This window comes from Oncorhynchus tshawytscha, linkage group LG12 (genome assembly GCF_018296145.1).
Source record: "Oncorhynchus tshawytscha isolate Ot180627B linkage group LG12, Otsh_v2.0, whole genome shotgun sequence".
NCBI classification, from domain to species: domain Eukaryota; kingdom Metazoa; phylum Chordata; class Actinopteri; order Salmoniformes; family Salmonidae; genus Oncorhynchus; species Oncorhynchus tshawytscha.
Window position 1 is genome coordinate 2,168,751 of NC_056440.1, and position 21,340 is coordinate 2,190,090.

Below are 21,340 nucleotides of genomic sequence, written 5' to 3' on the forward strand. Positions count from 1 at the left end.
CTGTGGTTGCTGATGCATATATGGTTGAATCATCAGCACACACATGCTTTGTTTAATGCAAGTGGCAGATCATTGGTAAAAATAGAAAAGAGTAGAGGGCCTAGAGAGCTGCCCTGCGGTACAAAAAACTGTGGGACCTTATATAGACAGGTGTGTGCCTTTCCAAATCATGTCCAATCAATTGAATTTACCACAGTTTTTTTAAAACCTTTATTTAACGAGGCAAGTCCGTTAAGAAAAACTTCTTATTAACAATAAGGGCCTACCCCAGCCAAACCCGGACAACGCTGGGCCAATTATATATTACCCAAAAAATATAAAAACCTGTTTTCGCTTTGTTATTTTGGGGTATTGTGTGTAGATTGATGAGTAAAAAAAAAAAAAAAAAACATTTTTACCCATTTTAAAATAAGGCTGTAATGTAACAAAATGTAGAAAAGGTCAAGGGGTCTGAATACTTTCCGAATGCACTGCATATTAATACAACAGGTGTAGACCTTACAAAGAAATGCTTGCTTACAAGCAATGCAGTTAAGAAAATAATAGTTAAGAAAATATTTACTAAATAACCTAAAGTAAAAAAATAAGTAAAATAAAGTAACAATCAAATAACAATGAGGAGGCTATATACAGGGTGTAGCGGTACCGAGTCAATTTGCGGAGGTAAAGGTTAGTCAAGGTCATATGTAGGTAAGGGGTAAAGTGACTATGCATAGATAATAAACAGTGAGAAGCAGACTTGGCACTCCGGTACCGCTTGCCGTGTAGTAGCAGAGAAACAGTCTATGACTTGGGTGACTGGAGTATCTTGACAATTCTTTGGGCCTTCCTCTAACACCGCCTAATATATAGGTCCTGGATGGCAGGAAGCTTGGCCCCAATAATGTACTGGGCCATACGCACTACCCTCTGTAGCGCCTTACGGTCGGATGCCAAGCAGTTGCCATACCAGGCCGTGATGCAACAGGTCAGGATGCTCTCGATGGTGCAGCTGTATAACTTTCCAATCTCCAGAGGAGGAAAAGGTGTTGTCTTCATAACTTTCTTGGTGTGTTTGCACCATGTTAGTTTGTTGGTGATGCGGACACCAAGGAACAGTGAAGAGGCGACTCCGGGATGCTGGCCTTCTAGGCAGAGTTGCAAAGGAAAAGCAATATCTCAGACTGGCCAATAAAAAGAAAAGATTAAGATGGGAAAAAGAACACAGACACTGGACAGAGGAACTCTGCCTAGAAGGCCAGCATCCCGGAGTCGCCTCTTCACTGTTGACGTTGAGACTGGTGTTTTGTGGGTACTATTTAATGAAGCTATTATATGTAGATATTCCATGAAAATCAGCAGTTTGCTGCTACAATAGTCATTTACAACATTAACAATGTCTACACTGTATTTCTGATCAATTCAATTTTATTTTAAATGGACAATTGTTTTTGCTTTTCTTTTAAAAAACAAGGACATTTCTAAGTGACCCCAAACTATTGAACAGTAGTGTAGATGAAAACGCTCTTGGTAGACAGTGTGGTCTACAGCTCATCATAGGGTACTCTACCTCCTGCGAACAATACCGAGAATATTAGACATCACCAGCAGTTATTGACAAATAGACCTTGTCTTACCGGATGTAGCTGTTCTGTCGATGAACCGAAAACAACAACTATCCCAAAGAATTAATATTAGACATCACACACCCCGCCCCTCGTCTTACTGGACAAAACTGTTCTGTCCTGCCGATGTAGGGAAAACCCAGCCGACTGTATATTATCCGTGTTCAGCCACGACTTGGTGAAACATAAGATATTACAGTTTTTAATGTCCCGTTAGTAGGATAAACTCGAACAGAGCTCATCCAGTTTATTCCCCAGTGATTGCACGTTGGTTAATAGAATGGAGATAGAGGCGGGTTACCCACTCGCTGACGAATTCTCACAGGCACCCTGTATTTCCTTAATGTGAATGACAGGAATTTGGGCCTCGTCTGAGAGCAAAATTTTACCCTTCCTGTCAGACTCATTAAAGAGAAAATCCTTGTCCAGTTCGAGGTGAGTAATCGCTGTTCTGATGTCCAGAAGATCTTTTCTGTCATAAGAGACAGTAGCATCAACATTATGTACAAAATAAGTTTCAAACCATGCAAAAAAACACAAAATAGCAGAATTCAGGAGTCAGTAAAACGGCAGCCATCCCCTCCAGCACCATTCTTCTAATATTACATAAAACACATTAAATACACCATACTACACACATTAAATACACCATACTACACACATTAAATACACCATACTACACACATTAAATACGCCATACTACACACATTAAATACACCATACTACACACATTAAATACACCATACTACACACATTAAATACACCATACTACACACATTAAATACACCATACTACACACATTAAATACACCATACTACACACATTAAATACACCATACTACACACATTAAATACACCATACTACACACATTAAATACACCATACTACACACATTAAATACACCATACTACACACATTAAATACACCATACTACACACATTAAATACACCATACTACACACATTAAATACGCCATACTACACACATTAAATACACCATACTACACACATTATATACACCATAATAAACTCCCCTCTGTATGGATTTGGACAGTGAAACTAAAATGTTAAATGCGACTCCAGCATTATAGAATATATTAATATATTATATACAAATGTTTTCATATGAGGCAATATCACAGAATGTCACCTTTTATTTGAGGGTATTTTCATAAATATGTTTTACTGTTTAGAAACTAAAGCACTTTATGATCTAGTCCCATTTGAAGACGTCATTAAGTATTTGAATACAAATCCCGAAGAACCATTTAGATTCTGGACGTTTTTTTATCCAAGTGTACAGTACATTACTCACCATTCACTTTCTATTGGGCAAAACATAATCCGAAATACAACCAAAACAAGTTGTGATGCATCCAACGCCCGTGGAATAAACGTTTGACTACTTTAATACACTAGAAGAGAATTTTATCCAAATACTTATGACACCTTCAAATGGGGGGGACTAGAATACGGTATATAAAGTACTTTCATTTCTAAATACCCTCAAATCAAAAAGGTAAAAACATATTAATGTCTCATATGAAACATTCAATCTCAAATCCAAAATGCAATTTTCAGCTTCACTGTCCAAATCCATACGGAGTCTATAAGAACCTGGTTTAGCACCAGACTCACCTGAAATATACTACACATCTTAATAGAATATAAAACACAACATATCATTAACATTAGACTTCATGCATGGTGGGGATCCTTGTTAGTAAAACCCATTGAAAATAAAAATCAGACAGACAGCATTCCAAAGGACCATCTTCATGGATTACCCTGGTCCCAGATCTGTTCATCTCTCCACTATAACCATTAGGAGTTGTCATGGATTACCCTGGTCCCAGATCTGTTCATCTCTCCACTATAACCATTAGGAGTTGTCATGGATTACCCTGGTCCCAGATCTGTTCTTCTCTCCACAATAACCAATATAGAGTTGTCATTGTCACTCCACTATAACCATTAGGAGTTGTCATGGATTACCCTGGTCCCAGATCTGTTCTTCTCTCCACTATAACCATTAGGAGTTGTCGTGGATTACCCTGGTCCCAGATCTGTTCTTCTCTCCACTATAACCATCAGGAGTTGGCATCTCAGAAACCCTAGACCCACTCCAATGTGTATACCGCACCAACAGATCCACAGATGATGCAATCTCTATTGCATTCCACACTGCCCTTTCCCACCTGGACAAAAGGAGCACCTACGTTAGAATGCTGTTCATTGACTACAGCTCAGCGTTCAACACCATAGTGCCCTCAAAGCTCATCACTAAGCTAAGGACTCTGGGACTAAACACTCCCCTCTGCAACTGGATCCTGGACTTCCTGACGGGCCGCCCCCAGGTGGTATGGGTAGGTAACAACACATCCGCCACGCTGATTCTCAAAACGGGGGCCCCTCAGGGGTGCGTGCACAGTCCCCTCCTGTACACGACCAGGCAAGACTCCAACACCATCATTAAGTTTGCCGATGACACAACAGTGGTAGGCCTGATCACCGACAATGATGAGACAGACTATTTGCATTGCCTGCCCCCCTTCTACACTGCTTCTACTCTCTGTTATTATCTACGCATAGTCACTTTAATAACTATAGCCTCCACATTGTACCGGTAACCCCTGTATATCGCTTCCACATTGACTCTGTACCGGTACCCCCTGCATATAGCCTCCACATTGACTCTGTACCAGTACCTCCTGTATATAGCCTCCACATTGACTCTGTACCGGTACCCCCTGTATATAGCCTCCACATTGACTCTGTACCAGTACCTCCTGTATATAGCCTCCACATTGACTCTGTACCGGTACCCCCTGTATATAGCCTCCACATTGATTCTGTACCGTAATACCCTGTATATAGCCTCCACATTGACTCCATACTGGTACCCCCTGTATATAGCCTCCACATTGACTCTGTACCGGTACCCCCTGTATATAGCCTCCACATTGACTCTGTACCAGTAACCCCTGTATATAGCCTCCACATTGACTCTGTACCGGTACCCCCTGCATATAGCCTCCACATTGACTCTGTACCAGTACCTCCTGTATATAGCCTCCACATTGACTCTGTACCGGTACCCCTGTATATAGCCTCCACATTGACTCTGTACCAGTACCTCCTGTATATAGCCTCCACATTGACTCTGTACCGGTACCCCCTGTATATAGCCTCCACATTGATTCTGTACCGTAATACCCTGTATATAGCCTCCACATTGACTCCATACTGGTACCCCCTGTATATAGCCTCCACATTGACTCTGTACCGGTACCCGCTGTATATAGCCTCCACATTGACTCTGTACCAGTACCCCCTGTATATAGCCTCCACATTGACTCTGTACTGGTACCCCCTGTATATAGCCTCCACATTGACTCTGTACCGGTACCCCCTGTATATAGCCTCCACAATGACTCTGTACCGGTACCCCCTGTATATAGCCTCCACAATGACTCTGTACAGTAACACCCTGTATATAGCCTCCACATTGACTCTGTACCGTAATACCCTGTATATAGCCTCCACAATGACTCTGTACCGGTACCCCCTGTATATAGCCTCCACAATGACTCTGTACCGGTACCTCCTGTATATAGCCTCCACAATGACTCTGTACCGTAATACCCTGTATATAGCCTCCACAATGACTCTGTACCGTAATACCCTGTATATAGCCTCCACATTGACTCTGTACCGTAACACCCTGTATTTCGCCCCGCTATTGTTATTTACTGCTACTCTTTTATGATTTGTTATTCTCTTATCTCTTACTTATTTTTAGTTATGGTATTTTCTTAAAACTGCATTGTTGGTTAAGGGCTTGTAATTAACCATTTCACTGTAAGGTCTAGACCTGTTGTATTCAGCAACATGTGACAAATAGAATTTGATTTGTCACTCCACATTAACCATAGGAGTGGACATTGTCACTCCACATTAACCATAGGAGTGGACATTGTCACTCCACATTAACCATAGGAGTGGACATTGTCACTCCACATTAACCATAGGAGTGGACATTGTCACTCTACATTAACCATAGGAGTTGACATTGTCACTCTACATTAACCATAGGAGTTGACATTGTCACTCTACATTAACCATAGGAGTTGACATTGTCACTCTACATTAACCATAGGAGTGGACATTGTCACTCCACATTAACCATAGGAGTTGACAAGCCAGGCTACTATTGCCCTGCACGTTACATGTGTATTTATTTCCCAATAAATGATTGATTGAAATAATCGTTTGGAGTTTCCTCCTCAAAGCACCTTTAACTGACCTTTAACCCCGGGTGTCTGTGCTTCAGTCCAGCCCACACGCTGTCCTCCAGAGGGGGGATGTATTTGGCAAAGCGCTCGCAGTACAACTCCATGGCCAGGAGGGGGCAGCGTTGAGGCAACAGCAGCTCATCCACCACCTTCTGGGACAGGCTGGAGAAGAAGAATGTAGCTACAATTATTAACTTAGAATCAAGTTGGTCTCTTTTTCATTTCTGATGTGATCAACTGTTGACTTCATTAATTTACACATGAGGATAAGTCTGAATGACCAAAAGTAGTATACTATATAGGGAATAGGGCTCTGGTCTAAAGTAGTGCACTATACAGGGAATAGGGCTCTGGTCTAAAGTAGTGTACTATATAGGGAATAGGGCTCTGGTCTAAAGTAGTGCACTAGATAGAGAATAGGGAGCCATTTGGAACACAGCCAGGAGTTGAGGACCGTGGTTCTCTCCATACCTGGTATAGAACAGCCCTAGTGTGTTGAGAAGTGGACACAGTCCCAGTACCTCCACCACAGCCTCTGGCTCCACTTTACACACCAGTGTCTGATTGTTGACCAATAGACTCCTCAGGTTGGGGCTCTGCCGGGCCAAGACCCTCACCAGGGATTGGCTGAGGGTGAAGGGCACGCCCCTCAGGTCCAAGTGGGAGAGGAAGGCTCCTCCCACGTGTTCCGGAGATGCAGTGAGAGCGGCCTCCAGCCCTTCCTCCAGGTCGTGACCTATAGTCACATTTACATTAGTGTCATTTAGCATAGTGGTTCTAAACTCAAGTCCTCAAGTACTCCCAAACAGTACTCGTTGTTGTTGTAGCCCCAGACTTACTGTAGCCGATTTGAAATGGATAGCTAGTTAACGGTGCGCTAGTAGAGTTCAAATCAGCGACGTCATTCGCTCTGAGACCTTGAAGTGGTTGATTTTCGTCTAGCGGTCTTAACCACTGCCTCCCTGCAGCATGGCGTCCAATATAGTTAGTCTCCATCTTGTAAAATGTCTGTGTTCAGTTGCATGTTGTTCTACCAACACCGGAGAACACTCAAAGATAATAAATCCATGTTCTGTATCGTGTGAGATATGCCTCTTGCGTGTGTGTAGACATCTATTTCTGCATGTGTCCGCATCACATAGAAAACGACTATTTCTTGCAAAGATGCTGGGAAATGCAAGATGTGAGACAGCTAAGATGGCGACGAACCTCCTTGTGTGGTACACATTTTGGATTTACTTTCTTTCTGAGTTCTCTGTGGTGTTTGTAGAACCACCTACAACTGGACACGGACATTTTATAAGATAACTATTAGTTGAAGAATCAATGACTGCCTTTTGTCAAACCCGAAACGTCCAATAATGGATACCAGAAATCTTTGGTGATATCATATTATCTGGTGTACAAACTGAAGCTTACTTCATGAAGAACGACTACTACTACTGAATTTGTGCAGTAGTGACTATGTAGAGACTTGTAGTTAATGTCTAGTTTATACACTACTCTTGTAGAGTTTTGTAGTGTTCAGTCAGAAAACAGTAGTGTTTCCAGTAGTAATCAGGTAGAGTTTTTTTACTACTTGTTGTTAGTAGTAAATATGTAGTCATATGTAACACTACAGCCAGACTACACCAGCTTTTTGTGACCGCAGAAGACAAAACAGGAAGTAGTTGGTTGTTGTTAGCTAGCTAGTGTTTCTGACAATCATCTGTCACTCTTCATCACATCCTGTCTTTTATAGCCCTTTATGCTGGAACCATCTGGAAGTTTAACTTTATTTTACGATTTTATGAATACTTTCATGTCGTTGTTTAGCCGTTTATATAACTTTTAACCACATCAAAAAGATTTCTAGCCAAAACGGTCTTGTGTTTTGCTTAGATCTTTCCTATCTCCATTGAAATGTAGCTATGTCACCGTGTCATCATGCTAGCTAATGAGTATGCATGTTTGTATGCAAATGTACAGTATGTTCATGTTGGTGTACCCATTATACCTACCTCTTTTGACCTGTTGCCAAGGTAACATGGTAATTGACGAAATGCTAACATTTCTCTGTGTTTTATATATACAGTGCCTTGCGAAAGTATTCGGCCCCCTTGAACTTTGCAACCTTTTGCCACATTTCAGGCTTCAAACAAAGATATAAAACTGTATTTTTTTGTGAAGAATCAACAACAAGTGGGACACAATCATGAAGTGGAACGACATTTATTGGATATTTCAAACTTTTTTAACAAATCAAAAACTGAAAAATTGGGCGTGCAAAATTATTCAGCCCCTTTACTTTCAGTGCAGCAAACTCTCTCCAGAAGTTCAGTGAGGATCTCTGAATGATCCAATGTTGACCTAAAAGACTAATGATGATAAATACAATCCACCTGTGTGTAAAAAAGAAGTTCAGTGAGGATCTCTGAATGATCCAATGTTGACCTAAATGACTAATGATGATAAATACAATCCACCTGTGTGTAATCAAGTCTCCGTATAAATGCACCTGCACTGTGATAGTCTCAGAGGTCCATTAAAAGCGCAGAGAGCATCATGAAGAACAAGGAACACACCAGGCAGGTCCGAGATACTGTTGTGAAGAAGTTTAAAGCCGGATTTGGATACAAAAAGATTTCCCAAGCTTTAAACATCCCAAGGAGCACTGTGCAAGTGATAATATTGAAATGGAAGAGTATCAGACCACTGCAAATCTACCAAGACCTGGCCGTCCCTCTAAACTTACAGCTCATACAAGGAGAAGACTGATCAGAGATGCAGCCAAGAGGCCCATGATCACTCTGGATGAACTGCAGAGATCTACAGCTGAGGTGGGAGACTCTGTCCATAGGACAACAATCAGTCGTATATTGCACAAATCTGGCCTTTATGGAAGAGTGGCAAGAAGAAAGCCATTTCTTAAAGATATCCATAAAAAGTGTTGTTTAAAGTTTGCCACAAGCCACCTGGGAGACACACCAAACATGTGGAAGAAGGTGCTCTGGTCAGATGAAACCAAAATTGAACTTTTTGGCAACAATGCAAAACGTTATGTTTGGCGTAAAAGCAACACAGCTCATCACCCTGAACACACCATCCCCACTGTCAAACATGGTGGTGGCAGCATCATGGTTTGGGCCTGCTTTTCTTCAGCAGGGACAGGGAAGATGGTTAAAATTGATGGGAAGATGGATGGAGCCAAATACAGGACCATTCTGGAAGAAAACCTGATGTAGTCTGCAAAAGACCTGAGACTGGGACGGAGATTTGTCTTCCAACAAGACAATGATCCAAAACATAAAGCAAAATCTACAATGGAATGGTTCAAAAATAAACATATCCAGGTGTTAGAATGGCCAAGTCAAAGTCCAGACCTGAATCCAATCGAGAATCTGTGGAAAGAACTGAAAACTGCTGTTCACAAATGCTCTCCATCCAACCTCACTGAGCTCGAGCTGTTTTGCAAGGAGGAATGGGAAAAATTTCAGTCTCTCGATGTGCAAAACTGATAGAGACATACCCCAAGCGACTTACAGCTGTAATCGCAGCAAAAGGTGGCGCTACAAAGTATTAACTTAAGGAGGCTGAATAATTTTGCACGCCCAATTTTTCAGTTTTTGATTTGTTAAAAAAGTTTGAAATATCCAATAAATGTCGTTCCACTTCATGATTGTGTCCCACTTGTTGTTGATTCTTCACAAAAAAATACAGTTTTATATATTTATGTTTGAAGCCTGAAATGTGGCAAAAGGTCGCAAAGTTCAAGGGGGCCGAATACTTTCGCAAGGCACTGTATATATTAGATAGATGTGTGCCAGATGCCGAACCCTCATCTCTGATTCTTCCCTGGACACGCAATATCAAGTGCGACTATAGGCTATTTAGTGTCGTCTCAAACAAATTATCCAAAGCCTATAGGCTACGAAGTGCATGCTGGGAAAAAGCACAGATAAAAGTTAGATTTCTAAGATAGCTGCCCGGGATGGTGTGAATAAAACTAGGCTGCATACACACGGCAATGGATATTCCAGCCCTGAGCACCGCCTGCTATGGTGTAGGACTACGGTGGCCTATTTGTTCCTATTTAAGAAATAAGAGGTGTTTGACAGACTAAAATTAGGCTATAGGAAGCTATACATAGATGTGTCGGTCATCCACTCTTTAAATAGCCTACCTCCGTGTCAATGAAGGGCTGATAAGTTAAACCCAGGCAATAGGCCTACCTTTTATTAACGAAAAATGGCAAAATGGCACAGGCCTAGATTGAAGAAAATAAAACCGATCTGATTATATAAAGTGATCTATAACAGCGCTTTGGTCTGCGATGCTTTATGCTAGAAACGAGCTGTGAAAGACCCGGGAAGGACGTGACTCCAATGCATTATGGGAATATCTATGTTTAGTTTCTATGACATTCATTAACTGATCTACAACCTTCTATAGCCGAGGAGACAAAAACATGGACTTTGCTTGGGAAGTAATCTAATCCTGTCACTATTAATTAGAAGTTGTTCCCTTTCTTTATAATAGATGTTTAAATCCCAGGCAGCTTTTGGGGAAACACTTGTGACCTTCTCTCGTTGGGTTGAACCACAGAAGAAGAGTAGTAACCAGCAGTTATATCTGAACATGTTCTGCATCAGTAGGCCTACTCCGTCTGGGGTGGAAAGGCAGGCCTCCTCCGTCTGGGGTGGAAAGGCAGGCCTCCTCCGTCTGGGGTGGAAAGGCAGGCCTACTCCGTCTGGGGTGGAAAGGCAGGCCTACTCCGTCTGGGGTGGAAAGGCAGGCCTACTCCGTCTGGGGTGGAAAGGCAGGCCTACTCCGTCTGGGGTGGAAAGGCAGGCCTACTCCGTCTGGGGTGGAAAGGCAGGCCTACTCCGTCTGGGGTGGAAAGGCAGGCCTACTCCGTCTGGGGTGGAAAGGCAGGCCTACTCCGTCTGGGGTGGAAAGGCAGGCCTACTCCGTCTGGGGTGGAAAGGCAGGCCTACTCTGTCTGGGGTGGAAAGGCAGGCCTACTCTGTCTGGGGTGGAAAGGCAGGCCTACTCCGTCTGGGGTGGAAAGGCAGGCCTACTCCGTCTACGGTGGAAAGGCAGGCCTACTCTGTCTACGGTGGAAAGGCAGGCCTACTCTGTCTACGGTGGAAAGGCAGGCCTACTCTGTCTACGGTGGAAAGGCAGGCCTACTCTGTCTGGGGTGGAAAGCCAGACCTAACTTTTGAAAGTACCGTGCTCAGATTCCTAATGATGTCTCAGATGTAATTATTGGCAAACAAGACACACTGATTTGGAGAACTATGTTAAGATGAACACATAGGCCTCTCTTGGTCCATTCTTAGCCTAGAATTTTGGTCATTTGTTTTGTATTAAGAAAGATTCTGCTAATATGACCCATTTAAAATGCATGAAATGTTTATAAAAAGGCTATTTATTTTTTTATCATAGCTGCAAATAGATTCTATAAAAGGAGATATTTCCACCCTCGTCTTCGGTGGTGAAACTTCCTCCGTTGCCACGTCATGCTTATTGGATGACGAACAGGCTCTAAACTGCAGGGTAGCCTAGTGGTTAGAGCATTGGACTAGTAACCGGAAGGTTGCAAGTTCAAATCCCCGAGCTGACAAGGTACAAAATCTGTCGTTCTGCCCTGAACAGGCAGTCAACCCACTGTTCCTAAGCCGTCATTGTAAATAAGAATTTGTTCTTAACTGACTTGCCTAGTTAAATAAAAGGTATAAAAAAAATATAATTTTTTTTAGAAATCTCTCAGGCTCTGGTCTGTCCAGGAAGTTAAAGGTTAAACAGTAGACATGTTCTCTGCTATCCACTTGTGTTTTAATTGTTATTTTGGGGTTTAGGGTTTAGCTTCAGGGAGGGTTTAGCTTCAGGGAGGGTTTAGGGTTTAGCTTCAGGGAGGGTTTAGGGTTTAGCTTCAGGGAGGGTTTAGCTTCAGGGAGGGTTTATGGGTTTAGCTTCAGGGAGGGTTTAGGGTTTAGCTTCAGGGAGGGTTTAGGGGGTTTAGCTTCAGGGAGGGTTTAGCTTCAGGGAGGGTTTAGGGTTTAGCTTCAGGGAGGGTTTAGCTTCAGGGGGTTTAGGGTTTAGCTTCAGGGAGGGTTTAGGGTTTAGCTTCAGGGATGGGTTTAGCTTCAGGGGGTTTAGGGTTTAGCTTCAGGGAGGGTTTAGCTTCAGGGAGGGTTTATGGGTTTAGCTTCAGGGAGGGTTTATGGGTTCAGCTTCAGGGAGGGTTTAGGGTTTAGCTTCAGGGAGGGTTTAGGGTTTAGCTTCAGGGAGGGTTTAGCTTCAGGGAGGGTTTAGGGTTTAGCTTCAGGGAGGGTTTAGGGTTTAGCTTCAGGGAGGGTTTAGCTTCAGGGAGGGTTTATGGGTTTAGCTTCAGGGAGGGTTTAGCTTGGGTTCAGCTTCAGGGAGGGAGGGTTTAGGGGGGGTTTAGCTTCAGGGAGGGTTTAGGGTTTAGCTTCAGGGAGGGTTTAGTTTCAGGGAGGTTTAGCTTCAGGGAGGGTTTAGGGTTTAGCTTCAGGGAGGGTTTAGGGTTTAGCTTCAGGGAGGGCTTCAGGGAGGGTTTAGCTTCAGGGAGGGTTTAGGGAGGGTTTAGCTTCAGGGAGGGTTTAGGGTTTAGCTTCAGGGAGGGTTTAGCTTCAGGGGGGGTTTAGGGTTTAGCTTCAGGGAGGGTTTAGGTTTAGCTTCAGGGAGGGTTTAGCTTCAGGGAGGGTTTAGGGAGGGTTTAGGGTTTAGCTTCAGGGAGGGTTTATGGGTTCAGCTTCAGGGAGGGTTTAGCTTCAGGGAGGGTTTAGGGTTTAGCTTCAGGGAGGGTTTAGGGTTTAGCTTCAGGGAGGGTTTAGCTTCAGGGAGGGTTTAGGGTTTAGCTTCAGGGAGGGTTTAGGGTTTAGCTTCAGGGAGGGTTTAGGGTTTAGCTTCAGGGAGGGTTTAGGGTTTAGCTTCAGGGAGGGCTTGGCTTCAGGGAGGGTTTAGGGTTTAGCTTCAGGGAGGGTTTAGGGTTTAGCTTCAGTGAGGGTTTAGGGTTTAGCTTCAGGGAGGGTTTGGCTTCAGGGAGGGTTTAGGGTTTAGCTTCAGGGAGGGTTTAGGGTTTAGCTTCAGGGAGGGTTTAGCTTCAGGGAGGGTTTAGGGTTTAGCTTCAGGGAGGGTTTAGGTGAAATATATTTTTCTGAAGACAGGGCCTTTCTATTTCCATTTCAGGTCCGATTTTCTCCATGTAAGCCGTTCTCTAAATAACGTTCACTCACTAACGGCTTCTAATTGGTCGTCTCTAACGGCTTCTAATTGGTCGTCTCTAACGGCTTCTAATTGGTCGTCTCTTGTGCTTATCTTTATTTTCTAAAAGAAAGGTTACAACAAACAGAGAATCTGAAGATAGTTAAATTAAAAATGAATGAAGACAAGGCCTCAAAGGGATTAACAAACAAAAGTATAATTAAGTTAATAAAAAATAAAAAATGCAATTATGTTTGTATAAGCGTATTATTTATTGTTTGATGCTATTAACTACAGTTAGAACACGTTCACTACTCTAATAGGGCACAGCATTGAAACAAGATGTCAACAGTGATTTTGAATAGGCACACAGCAGTACTGTGTGGGCATAGTGTAGGCATAGTGTAGGCATAGTGTAGGCATAGTGTGGGCATAGTGTGGGCATAGTGTAGGCATAGTGTAGGCACACAGCAGTACTGTGTGGGCATAGTGTGGGCATAGTGTGGGCATAGTGTGGGCATTGTGTGGGCATTGTGTGGGCATTGTGTGGGCACACAGCAGTACTGTGTGGGCATAGTGTGGGCATAGTGTGGGCATAGTGTGGGCATAGTGTGGGCATAGTGTGGGCATAGTGTGGGCACACAGCAGTACTGTGTAGGCATAGTGTAGGCATAGTGTAGGCACACAGCAGTACTGTGTGGGCATAGTGTAGGCATAGTGTAGGCATAGTGTAGGCACACAGCAGTACTGTGTAGGCATAGTGTAGGCATAGTGTAGGCATAGTGTAGGCACACAGCAGTACTGTGTGGGCATTGTGTAGGCATAGTGTAGGCACACAGCAGTACTGTGTGGGCATTGTGTGGGCATAGTGTAGGCATGTGTGGGCATAGTGTAGGCACACAGCAGTACTGTGTAGGCATAGTGTAGGCATAGTGTAGGCTGTGTGGGCATTGTGTGGGCATAGTGTAGGCATTGTGTGGGCATAGTGTAGGCACACACAGTACTGTGTGGGCATAGTGTAGGCATAGTGTAGGCATAGTGTAGGCACACAGCAGTACTAGGCATGTGGGCATTGTGCAGGCATAGTGTAGGCATAGTGTAGGCACACAGCAGTACTGTGTGGGCATAGTGTAGGCATTGTGTGGGCACTGTGTAGGCACACAGCAGTATAGTGTAGGCATAGTGTAGGCATAGTGTGGGCATTGTGTAGGCATAGTGTAGGCATTGTGTAGGCACACAGCAGTACTGTGTAGGTGTGTAGGCACACAGCAGTACTGTGTGGGCATTGTGTGGGCATTGTGTGGGCATGGTGTAGGCATTGTGTGGGCACTGTGTGGGCATAGTGTGGGCATAGTGTGGGCATAGTGTAGGCATAGTGTAGGCACACAGCAGTAGTGTAGGCATGTGTAGGCAGGCATAGTGTAGGCATTGTGTAGGCACACAGCAGTACTGTGTAGGCATAGTGTAGGCACACAGCAGTACTGTGTGGGCATTGTGTGGGCATTGTGTGGGCATAGTGTGGGCATAGTGTGGGCATAGTGTGGGCATTGTGTGGGCATAGTGTGGGCATAGTGTGGGCATATAGTGTGGGCATTGTGGGCAGTTGTGTGGGCATTGTTAGGTGTGGGCATTGTGTGGGCATTGTGTGGGCATTGTGTGGGCATAGTGTGGGCATAGTGTAGGCATATTGTGTGCATTGTGTGGGCATAGTGTGGGCATAGTGTAGGCATTGTGTAGGCATTGTGTAGGCAGGCATTGTGTAGACATTGTGTGGGCATAGTGTAGGCATAGTGTAGGCATTGTGTAGGCATTGTGTAGGCATTGTGTAGGCAGGCATAGTGTGGGCATAGTGTGGGCATTGTGTGGGCATAGTGTGGGCATAGTGTGGGCATAGTGTGGGCATAGTGTGGGCATAGTGTGGGCATAGTGTGGGCATAGTGTAGGCATAGTGTGGGCATAGTGTGGGCATAGTGTAGGCATAGTGTAGGCATGGGCAGTGTAGGCATTGTGTAGTGGCATTGTGTGGGCATTGTGTGGGCATTGTGTGGGCATGTGTGTGGGCATAGTGTGGGCAGGCATAGTGTAGGCATAGTGTAGGCATAGTGTGTAGGCATAGTGTAGGCATTGTGTAGGCATAGTGTAGGCATAGTGTAGGCATAGTGTAGGCACACAGCATAGTGTGGGCTGTGTGGGCATTGTGTGGGCATAGTGTGGGCATAGTGTGGGCATAGTGTGGGCATAGTGTAGGCATGTGGCATAGTGTGGGCATAGTGTGGGCATTGTGTGGGCATTGTGTGGGCATAGTGTGTGTGGGCATGTGTGTAGGGCATAGTGTAGGCATAGTGTAGGCATAGTGTAGGCATAGTGTAGGCATAGTGTAGGCATAGTGTAGGCATAGTGTAGGCACACAGCAGTACTGTGTGGGCATTGTGTGGGCATTGTGTGGGCATAGTGTGGGCATAGTGTGGGCATAGTGTGGGCATTGTGTGGGCATTGTGTGGGCATTGTGTGGGCATGTGTGGGCATTGTGTGGGCATTGTGTGGGCATTGTGTGGGCATTGTGTGGGCATTGTGTGGGCATTGTGTAGGCATTGTGTAGGCATAGTGTAGGCATTGTGTGGGCATTGTTGGGCATTGTGTGGGCATGTGGGCATAGTGTAGGCATTGTGTGGGCATTGTGTGGGCATTGGGCATGTGGGCATAGGCACTGTGTGGGCATGTGGGTGTGTAGGCATTGTGTGGGTATAGTGTAGGCATTGTGTGGGCATAGTGTGGGCATTGTGTGGGCATTGTGTGGGCATTGTGTGGGCATAGTGTGGGCATAGTGTGGGCATAGTGTAGGCATAGTGTGGGCATAGTGTGGGCATAGTGTGGGCATAGTGTGGGCATAGTGTGGGCATTGTGTGGGCATTGTGTGGGCATAGTGTAGGCATAGTGTGGGCATAGTTTAGGCATTGTGTAGGCATTGTGTGGGCATTGTGTGGGCATTGTGTGGGCATTGTGTGGGCATTAAGTAGTAGATACCCAAACTCTCAGTAGTTACACAGCAGTCTTAAGGGAGAATGATGTCGTGTTCACCAGTAGTGAAACATCCCAATGTATCCGTCATTACTACTGAAATGACAACAGGTTTATTACACATCTCAATAGCAAAGCAGGAGGTTTTGTGAAGTAATGACGATTCAGTAGTATTGTTCCATGAGGGTCCCCTGGTGACCAGGATGGGCCAAGGAAACACTCCAAGACTGCTTCCATCACGTGGACTGGGATATGTTTCGTATTGCGTCAGATAACAACATTGACGAATACACTGATTCGGTGTGCGAGTTCATTAGAACGGGCGTTAAAGATGTCGTTCCCATAGCAACGATTAAAACATTCCCTAACCAGAAACCGTGGATTGATGGCAGCATTCACGTGAAACTGAAAGCGCGAACCACTGCTTTTAATCAGGGCAAGGTGTCTGGTAACATGACCGAATACAAACAGTGCAGTTATTCCCTCCGCAAGGCTATCAAACAAGCTAAGCGTCAGTACAGAGACAAAGTAGAATCTCAATTCAACGGCTCAGACACAAGAGGCATGTGGCAGAGTCTACAGTCAATCACGGACTACAAGAAGAAAACCAGCCCAGTCACGGACCAGGATGTCTTGCTCCCAGGCAGACTAAATAACTTTTTTGCCCGCTTTGAGGACAATACAGTGCCACTGACACGGCCTGCAACGGAAACATGCGGACTCTCCTTCACTGCAGCCGAGGTGAGTAAAACATTTAAACGTGTTAACCCTCGCAAGGCTGCAGGCCCAGACGGCATCCCCAGCCGCGCCCTCAGAGCATGCGCAGACCAGCTGGCCGGTGTGTTTACGGACATATTCAATCAATCCCTATACCAGTCTGCTGTTCCCACATGCTTCAAGAGGGCCACCATCGTTCCTGTTCCCAAGAAAGCTAAGGTTACTGAGCTAAACGACTACCGCCCCGTAGCCCTCATTTCCGTCATCATGAAGTGCTTTGAGAGACTAGTCAAGGCCCATATCACCTCCACCCTACCTGACACCCTAGACCCACTCCAATTTGCTTACCGCCCAAATAGGTCCACAGACGATGCAATCTCAACCACACTGCACACTGCCCTAACCCATCTGGACAAGAGGAATACCTATGTGAGAATGCTGTTCATCGACTACAGCTCGGCATTCAACACCATAGTACCCTCCAAGCTCATCATCAAGCTCGAGACCCTGGGTCTCGACCCCGCCCTGTGCAACTGGGTACTGGACTTCCTGACGGGCCGCCCCCAGGTGGTGAGGGTAGGCAACAACATCTCCACCCCGCTGATCCTCAACACTGGGGCCCCACAAGGGTGCGTTCTGAGCCCTCTCCTGTACTCCCTGTTCACCCACGACTGCATGGCCACGCACGCCTCCAACTCAATCATCAAGTTTGCGGACGACACAACAGTGGTAGCCTTGATTACCAACAACGACGAGACGGCCTACAGGGAGGAGGTGAGGGCCCTCGGAGTGTGGTGTCAGGAAAATAACCTCACACTCAACGTCAACAAAACTAAGGAGATGATTGTGGACTTCAGGAAACAGCAGAGGGAACACCCCCTATCCGTATGCACATCGATGGAACAGTAGTGGAGAGGGTAGCAAGTTTTAAGTTCCTCGGCATACACATCACAGACAAACTGAATTGGTCCACTCACACAGACAGCATCGTGAAGAAGGCGCAGCAGCGCCTCTTCAACCTCAGGAGGCTGAAGAAATTCGGCTTGTCACCAAAAGCACTCACAAACTTCTACAGATGCACAATCGAGAGCATCCTGGCGGGCTGCATCACTGCCTGGTACGGCAACTGCTCCGCCCACAACCGTAAGGCTCTCCAGAGGGTAGTGAGGTCTGCACAACGCATCACCGGGGGGCAAACTACCTGCCCTCCAGGACACCTACACCACCCGATGTTACAGGAAGGCCATAAAGATCATCAAGGACAACAACCACCCGAGCCACTGCCTGTTCACCCCGCTATCATCCAGAAGGCGAGGTCAGTACAGGTGCATCAAAGCTGGGACCGAGAGACTGAAAAACAGCTTCTATCTCAAGGCCATCAGACTGTTAAACAGCAACCACTAACACTGAGTGGCTGCTGCCAACACACTGACACTGACACTGACTCAAGTCCAGCCACTTTAATAATGGGAATTGATGGGAAATGTAAATATATCACTAGCCACTTTAAACAATGCTACCCTATATAATGTTACTTACCCTACATTATTCATCTCATATGCATACGTTGATACTGTACTCTATATCATCGACTGCATCCTTATGTAATACATGTATCACTAGCCACTTTAACTATGCCACTTGGTTTACATACTCATCTCATATGTATATACTGTACTCGATACCATCTACTGCATCTTGCCTATGCTGCTCTGTACCATCACTCATTCATATATCCTTATGTACATATTCTTTATCCCCTTACACTGTGTATAAGACAGTAGTTTTGGAATTGTTAGTTAGATTACTTGTTGGTTATTACTGCATTGTCGGAACTAGAAGCACAAGCATTTCGCTACACTCGCATTAACATCTGCTAACCATGTGTATGTGACAAATAAAATTTGATTTGATTTGGAAAGGGATGGAAGCAACACTGTTACATCTGATTCAACTACATCAACTAATCATCAAGGCCTTTGATGAGTTGAATCAGGTGAGTTAGTTTGGGGCGACAACAACGTGTGCTATCGGAAGACACCTGAGGACCGGAGATGACAAACACTGATTTCAGAAGACGCTCTTTATCTAGAGCGACTGAGGCTGCGTTTAAGACAGGCAGCCCAGTTCTTTTGGTCTTTTGACCAATCACATCAGATTTATTTCTCAATAGAGCTGATCTGATTGGTTGTTGTTTACCTGAGTAGAAGAGAGGGACTCCTCCAGAACAGGACAGGGACAAGGTTCGCAGGGGACCGCTGGTGGCCAGGCGGAGGACGGACAGGGCAGCGCTGCGATTGGCTGGATCGCTCAGCGAACTGACGGTGATCTTCAGGTGACGGACCAATGGCAGGAGAGAGGAGAAAAGCTGCAGAGAAGGGTCCTCCCGTTCCCCGGTCTCACACCTGCAGACGGAGAGAGTTGCACGATCTATTGCAGTGCGATATCAGATTCAGACTGCAGAGAGCAGAGGGCAGAGGGCAGAGAGCAGAGGGCAGAGGGCAGAGGGCAGAGGGCAGAGAGCAGAGGGCAGAGAGCAGAGGGCAGAGGGATCTATTGCAGTGTGATATCAGATTCAGACTGCAGAGAGCAGAGGGCAGAGGGCAGAGAGCAGAGGGCAGGGCAGAGGGCAGAGGGCAGAGAGCAGAGGGATCTATTGCAGTGTGATATCAGACTGCAGAGGGCAGAGGGCAGAGAGCAGAGGGCAGAGAGCAGAGGGCAGAGGGCAGAGGGCAGAGAGCAGAGGGCAGAGGGCAGAGGGATCTATTGCAGTGTGATATCAGACTGCAGAGGGCAGAGGGCAGAGAGCAGAGAGCAGAGGGCAGAGGGCAGAGGGCAGAGGGCTCTATTGCAGTGTGATATCAGACTGCAGAGGGCAGAGGGCAGAGAGCAGAGGGCTCTATTGCAGTGTGATATCAGACTGCAGAGGGCAGAGAGCAGAGGGCAGAGGGCAGAGGGCAGAGGGCAGAGGGCAGAGGGCAGAGGGCAGAGGGCAGAGGGCTCTATTGCAGTGTGATATCAGACTGCAGAGGGCAGAGGGCAGAGAGCAGAGGGCAGAGGGCAGAGAGCAGAGGGCAGAGGGCAGAGAGCAGAGGGCAGAGAGCAGAGGGCAGAGGGCAGAGGGCAGAGCAGTCTGGTCCATTAGCTGGTTTAATACATCAGTATTAGTTTAATGAAGCAGCGTAGTCTTTTAGTTTCTATTTTATTCATCTGGAATATTAAGAGGTGTTATGGGATGACAAATTATAGCGATTGATCCATTCCCAACCGACATGATATAAACCTCATGTGTGTCAAAATAACTAACTCTAAAATAATAATAAATAACTGTATCAGCTGTTGTCAAACTCCAGACAGCTTCTGTAGTCCTCTTTTAATTGGCAGGTATTAGTTTTATTTATTTAACAAAGCAAGTCAGTTAAGAACAAATTCTTATTTACCATGACGGCCTATCGGGGAACAGTGGGTTAACTGCCTTGTTCAGGGGGCAGAACAACAGATTTGTACCTTGTCAGCTATGGGATTCGATCCAGCAACCTTTCGGTTATTAGTCCAACGCTCCAACCACTAGGCTACCTGCTGGTTACTAGTCCAACACTCTAACCACTAGGCTACCTGCTGGTTACTAGTCCAACACTAACCACTAGGCTACCTGCTGGTTACTAGTCCAACACTAACCACTAGGCTACCTGCTGGTTACTAGTCCAACACTCTAACCACTAGGCTACCTGCTGGTTACTAGTCCAACACTCTAACCACTAGGCTACCTGCCTCTAACCACTAGGCTACCTGTCTCTAACCACTAGGCTACCTGTCTCTAACCACTAGGCTACCTGCTGGCTACTAGTCCAACACTCTAACCACTAGGCTACCTGCTGGTTACTAGTCCAACGCTCTAACCACTAGACTACCTGCTGGTTACTAGTCCAACACTAACCACTACGCTACCTGCTGGTTACTAGTCCAACGCTCTAACCACTAGACTACCTGCTGGTTACTAGTCCAACACTAACCACTAGGCTACCTGCTGGTTACTAGTCCAACACTCTAACCACTAGGCTACCTGCCTCTAACCACTAGGCTACCTACTGGTTACTAGTCCAACACTCTAACCACTAGGCTACCTGCCTCTAACCACTAGGCTACCTGCCTCTAACCACTAGGCTACCTGCCTCCCCTAAAGTATTATCATCAATCATGAAAATTATATATAATATACATTACTTTGAATGTCACCACAAATGCATACTGATTTAGGAAAAGGAATTGCAAACATGATATTGATTTATCGTTAATTGCATTTCCAATTGAGCTAAATGATTCCATATGTTACCACCACTAAATCTTTCCCAAACAATGGGCTACTGTTCTGGTCCTCTATAACATTAGACTACTGTTCTGGTCCTCTATATAATTAGACTACTGTTCTGGTCCTCTATATAATTAGACTACTGTTCTGGTCCTCTCTTCTATAACATTATAGTACTGATCTGGTCC

General features: G+C 45.3%; 1 protein-coding gene across 2 annotated transcripts in view; it reads right to left on the reverse strand.

Annotated features, from left to right (window-relative positions):
- fbxl8 (F-box and leucine-rich repeat protein 8) overlaps positions 1 to 21,340 on the reverse strand; it is a 35,224-nt gene that overhangs the window by 6,764 nt on the left and 7,120 nt on the right. For both annotated transcript variants that reach the window (XM_042331176.1, XM_042331175.1), the window contains 3 exons: positions 19,043 to 19,248; positions 6,368 to 6,632; positions 5,908 to 6,058 (listed from right to left, as the gene is read on the reverse strand). In XM_042331176.1, the coding sequence (XP_042187110.1) occupies positions 5,908 to 6,058; positions 6,368 to 6,632; positions 19,043 to 19,248 (622 nt within the window). The remainder of the gene's footprint in view (positions 1 to 5,907; positions 6,059 to 6,367; positions 6,633 to 19,042; positions 19,249 to 21,340) is intronic.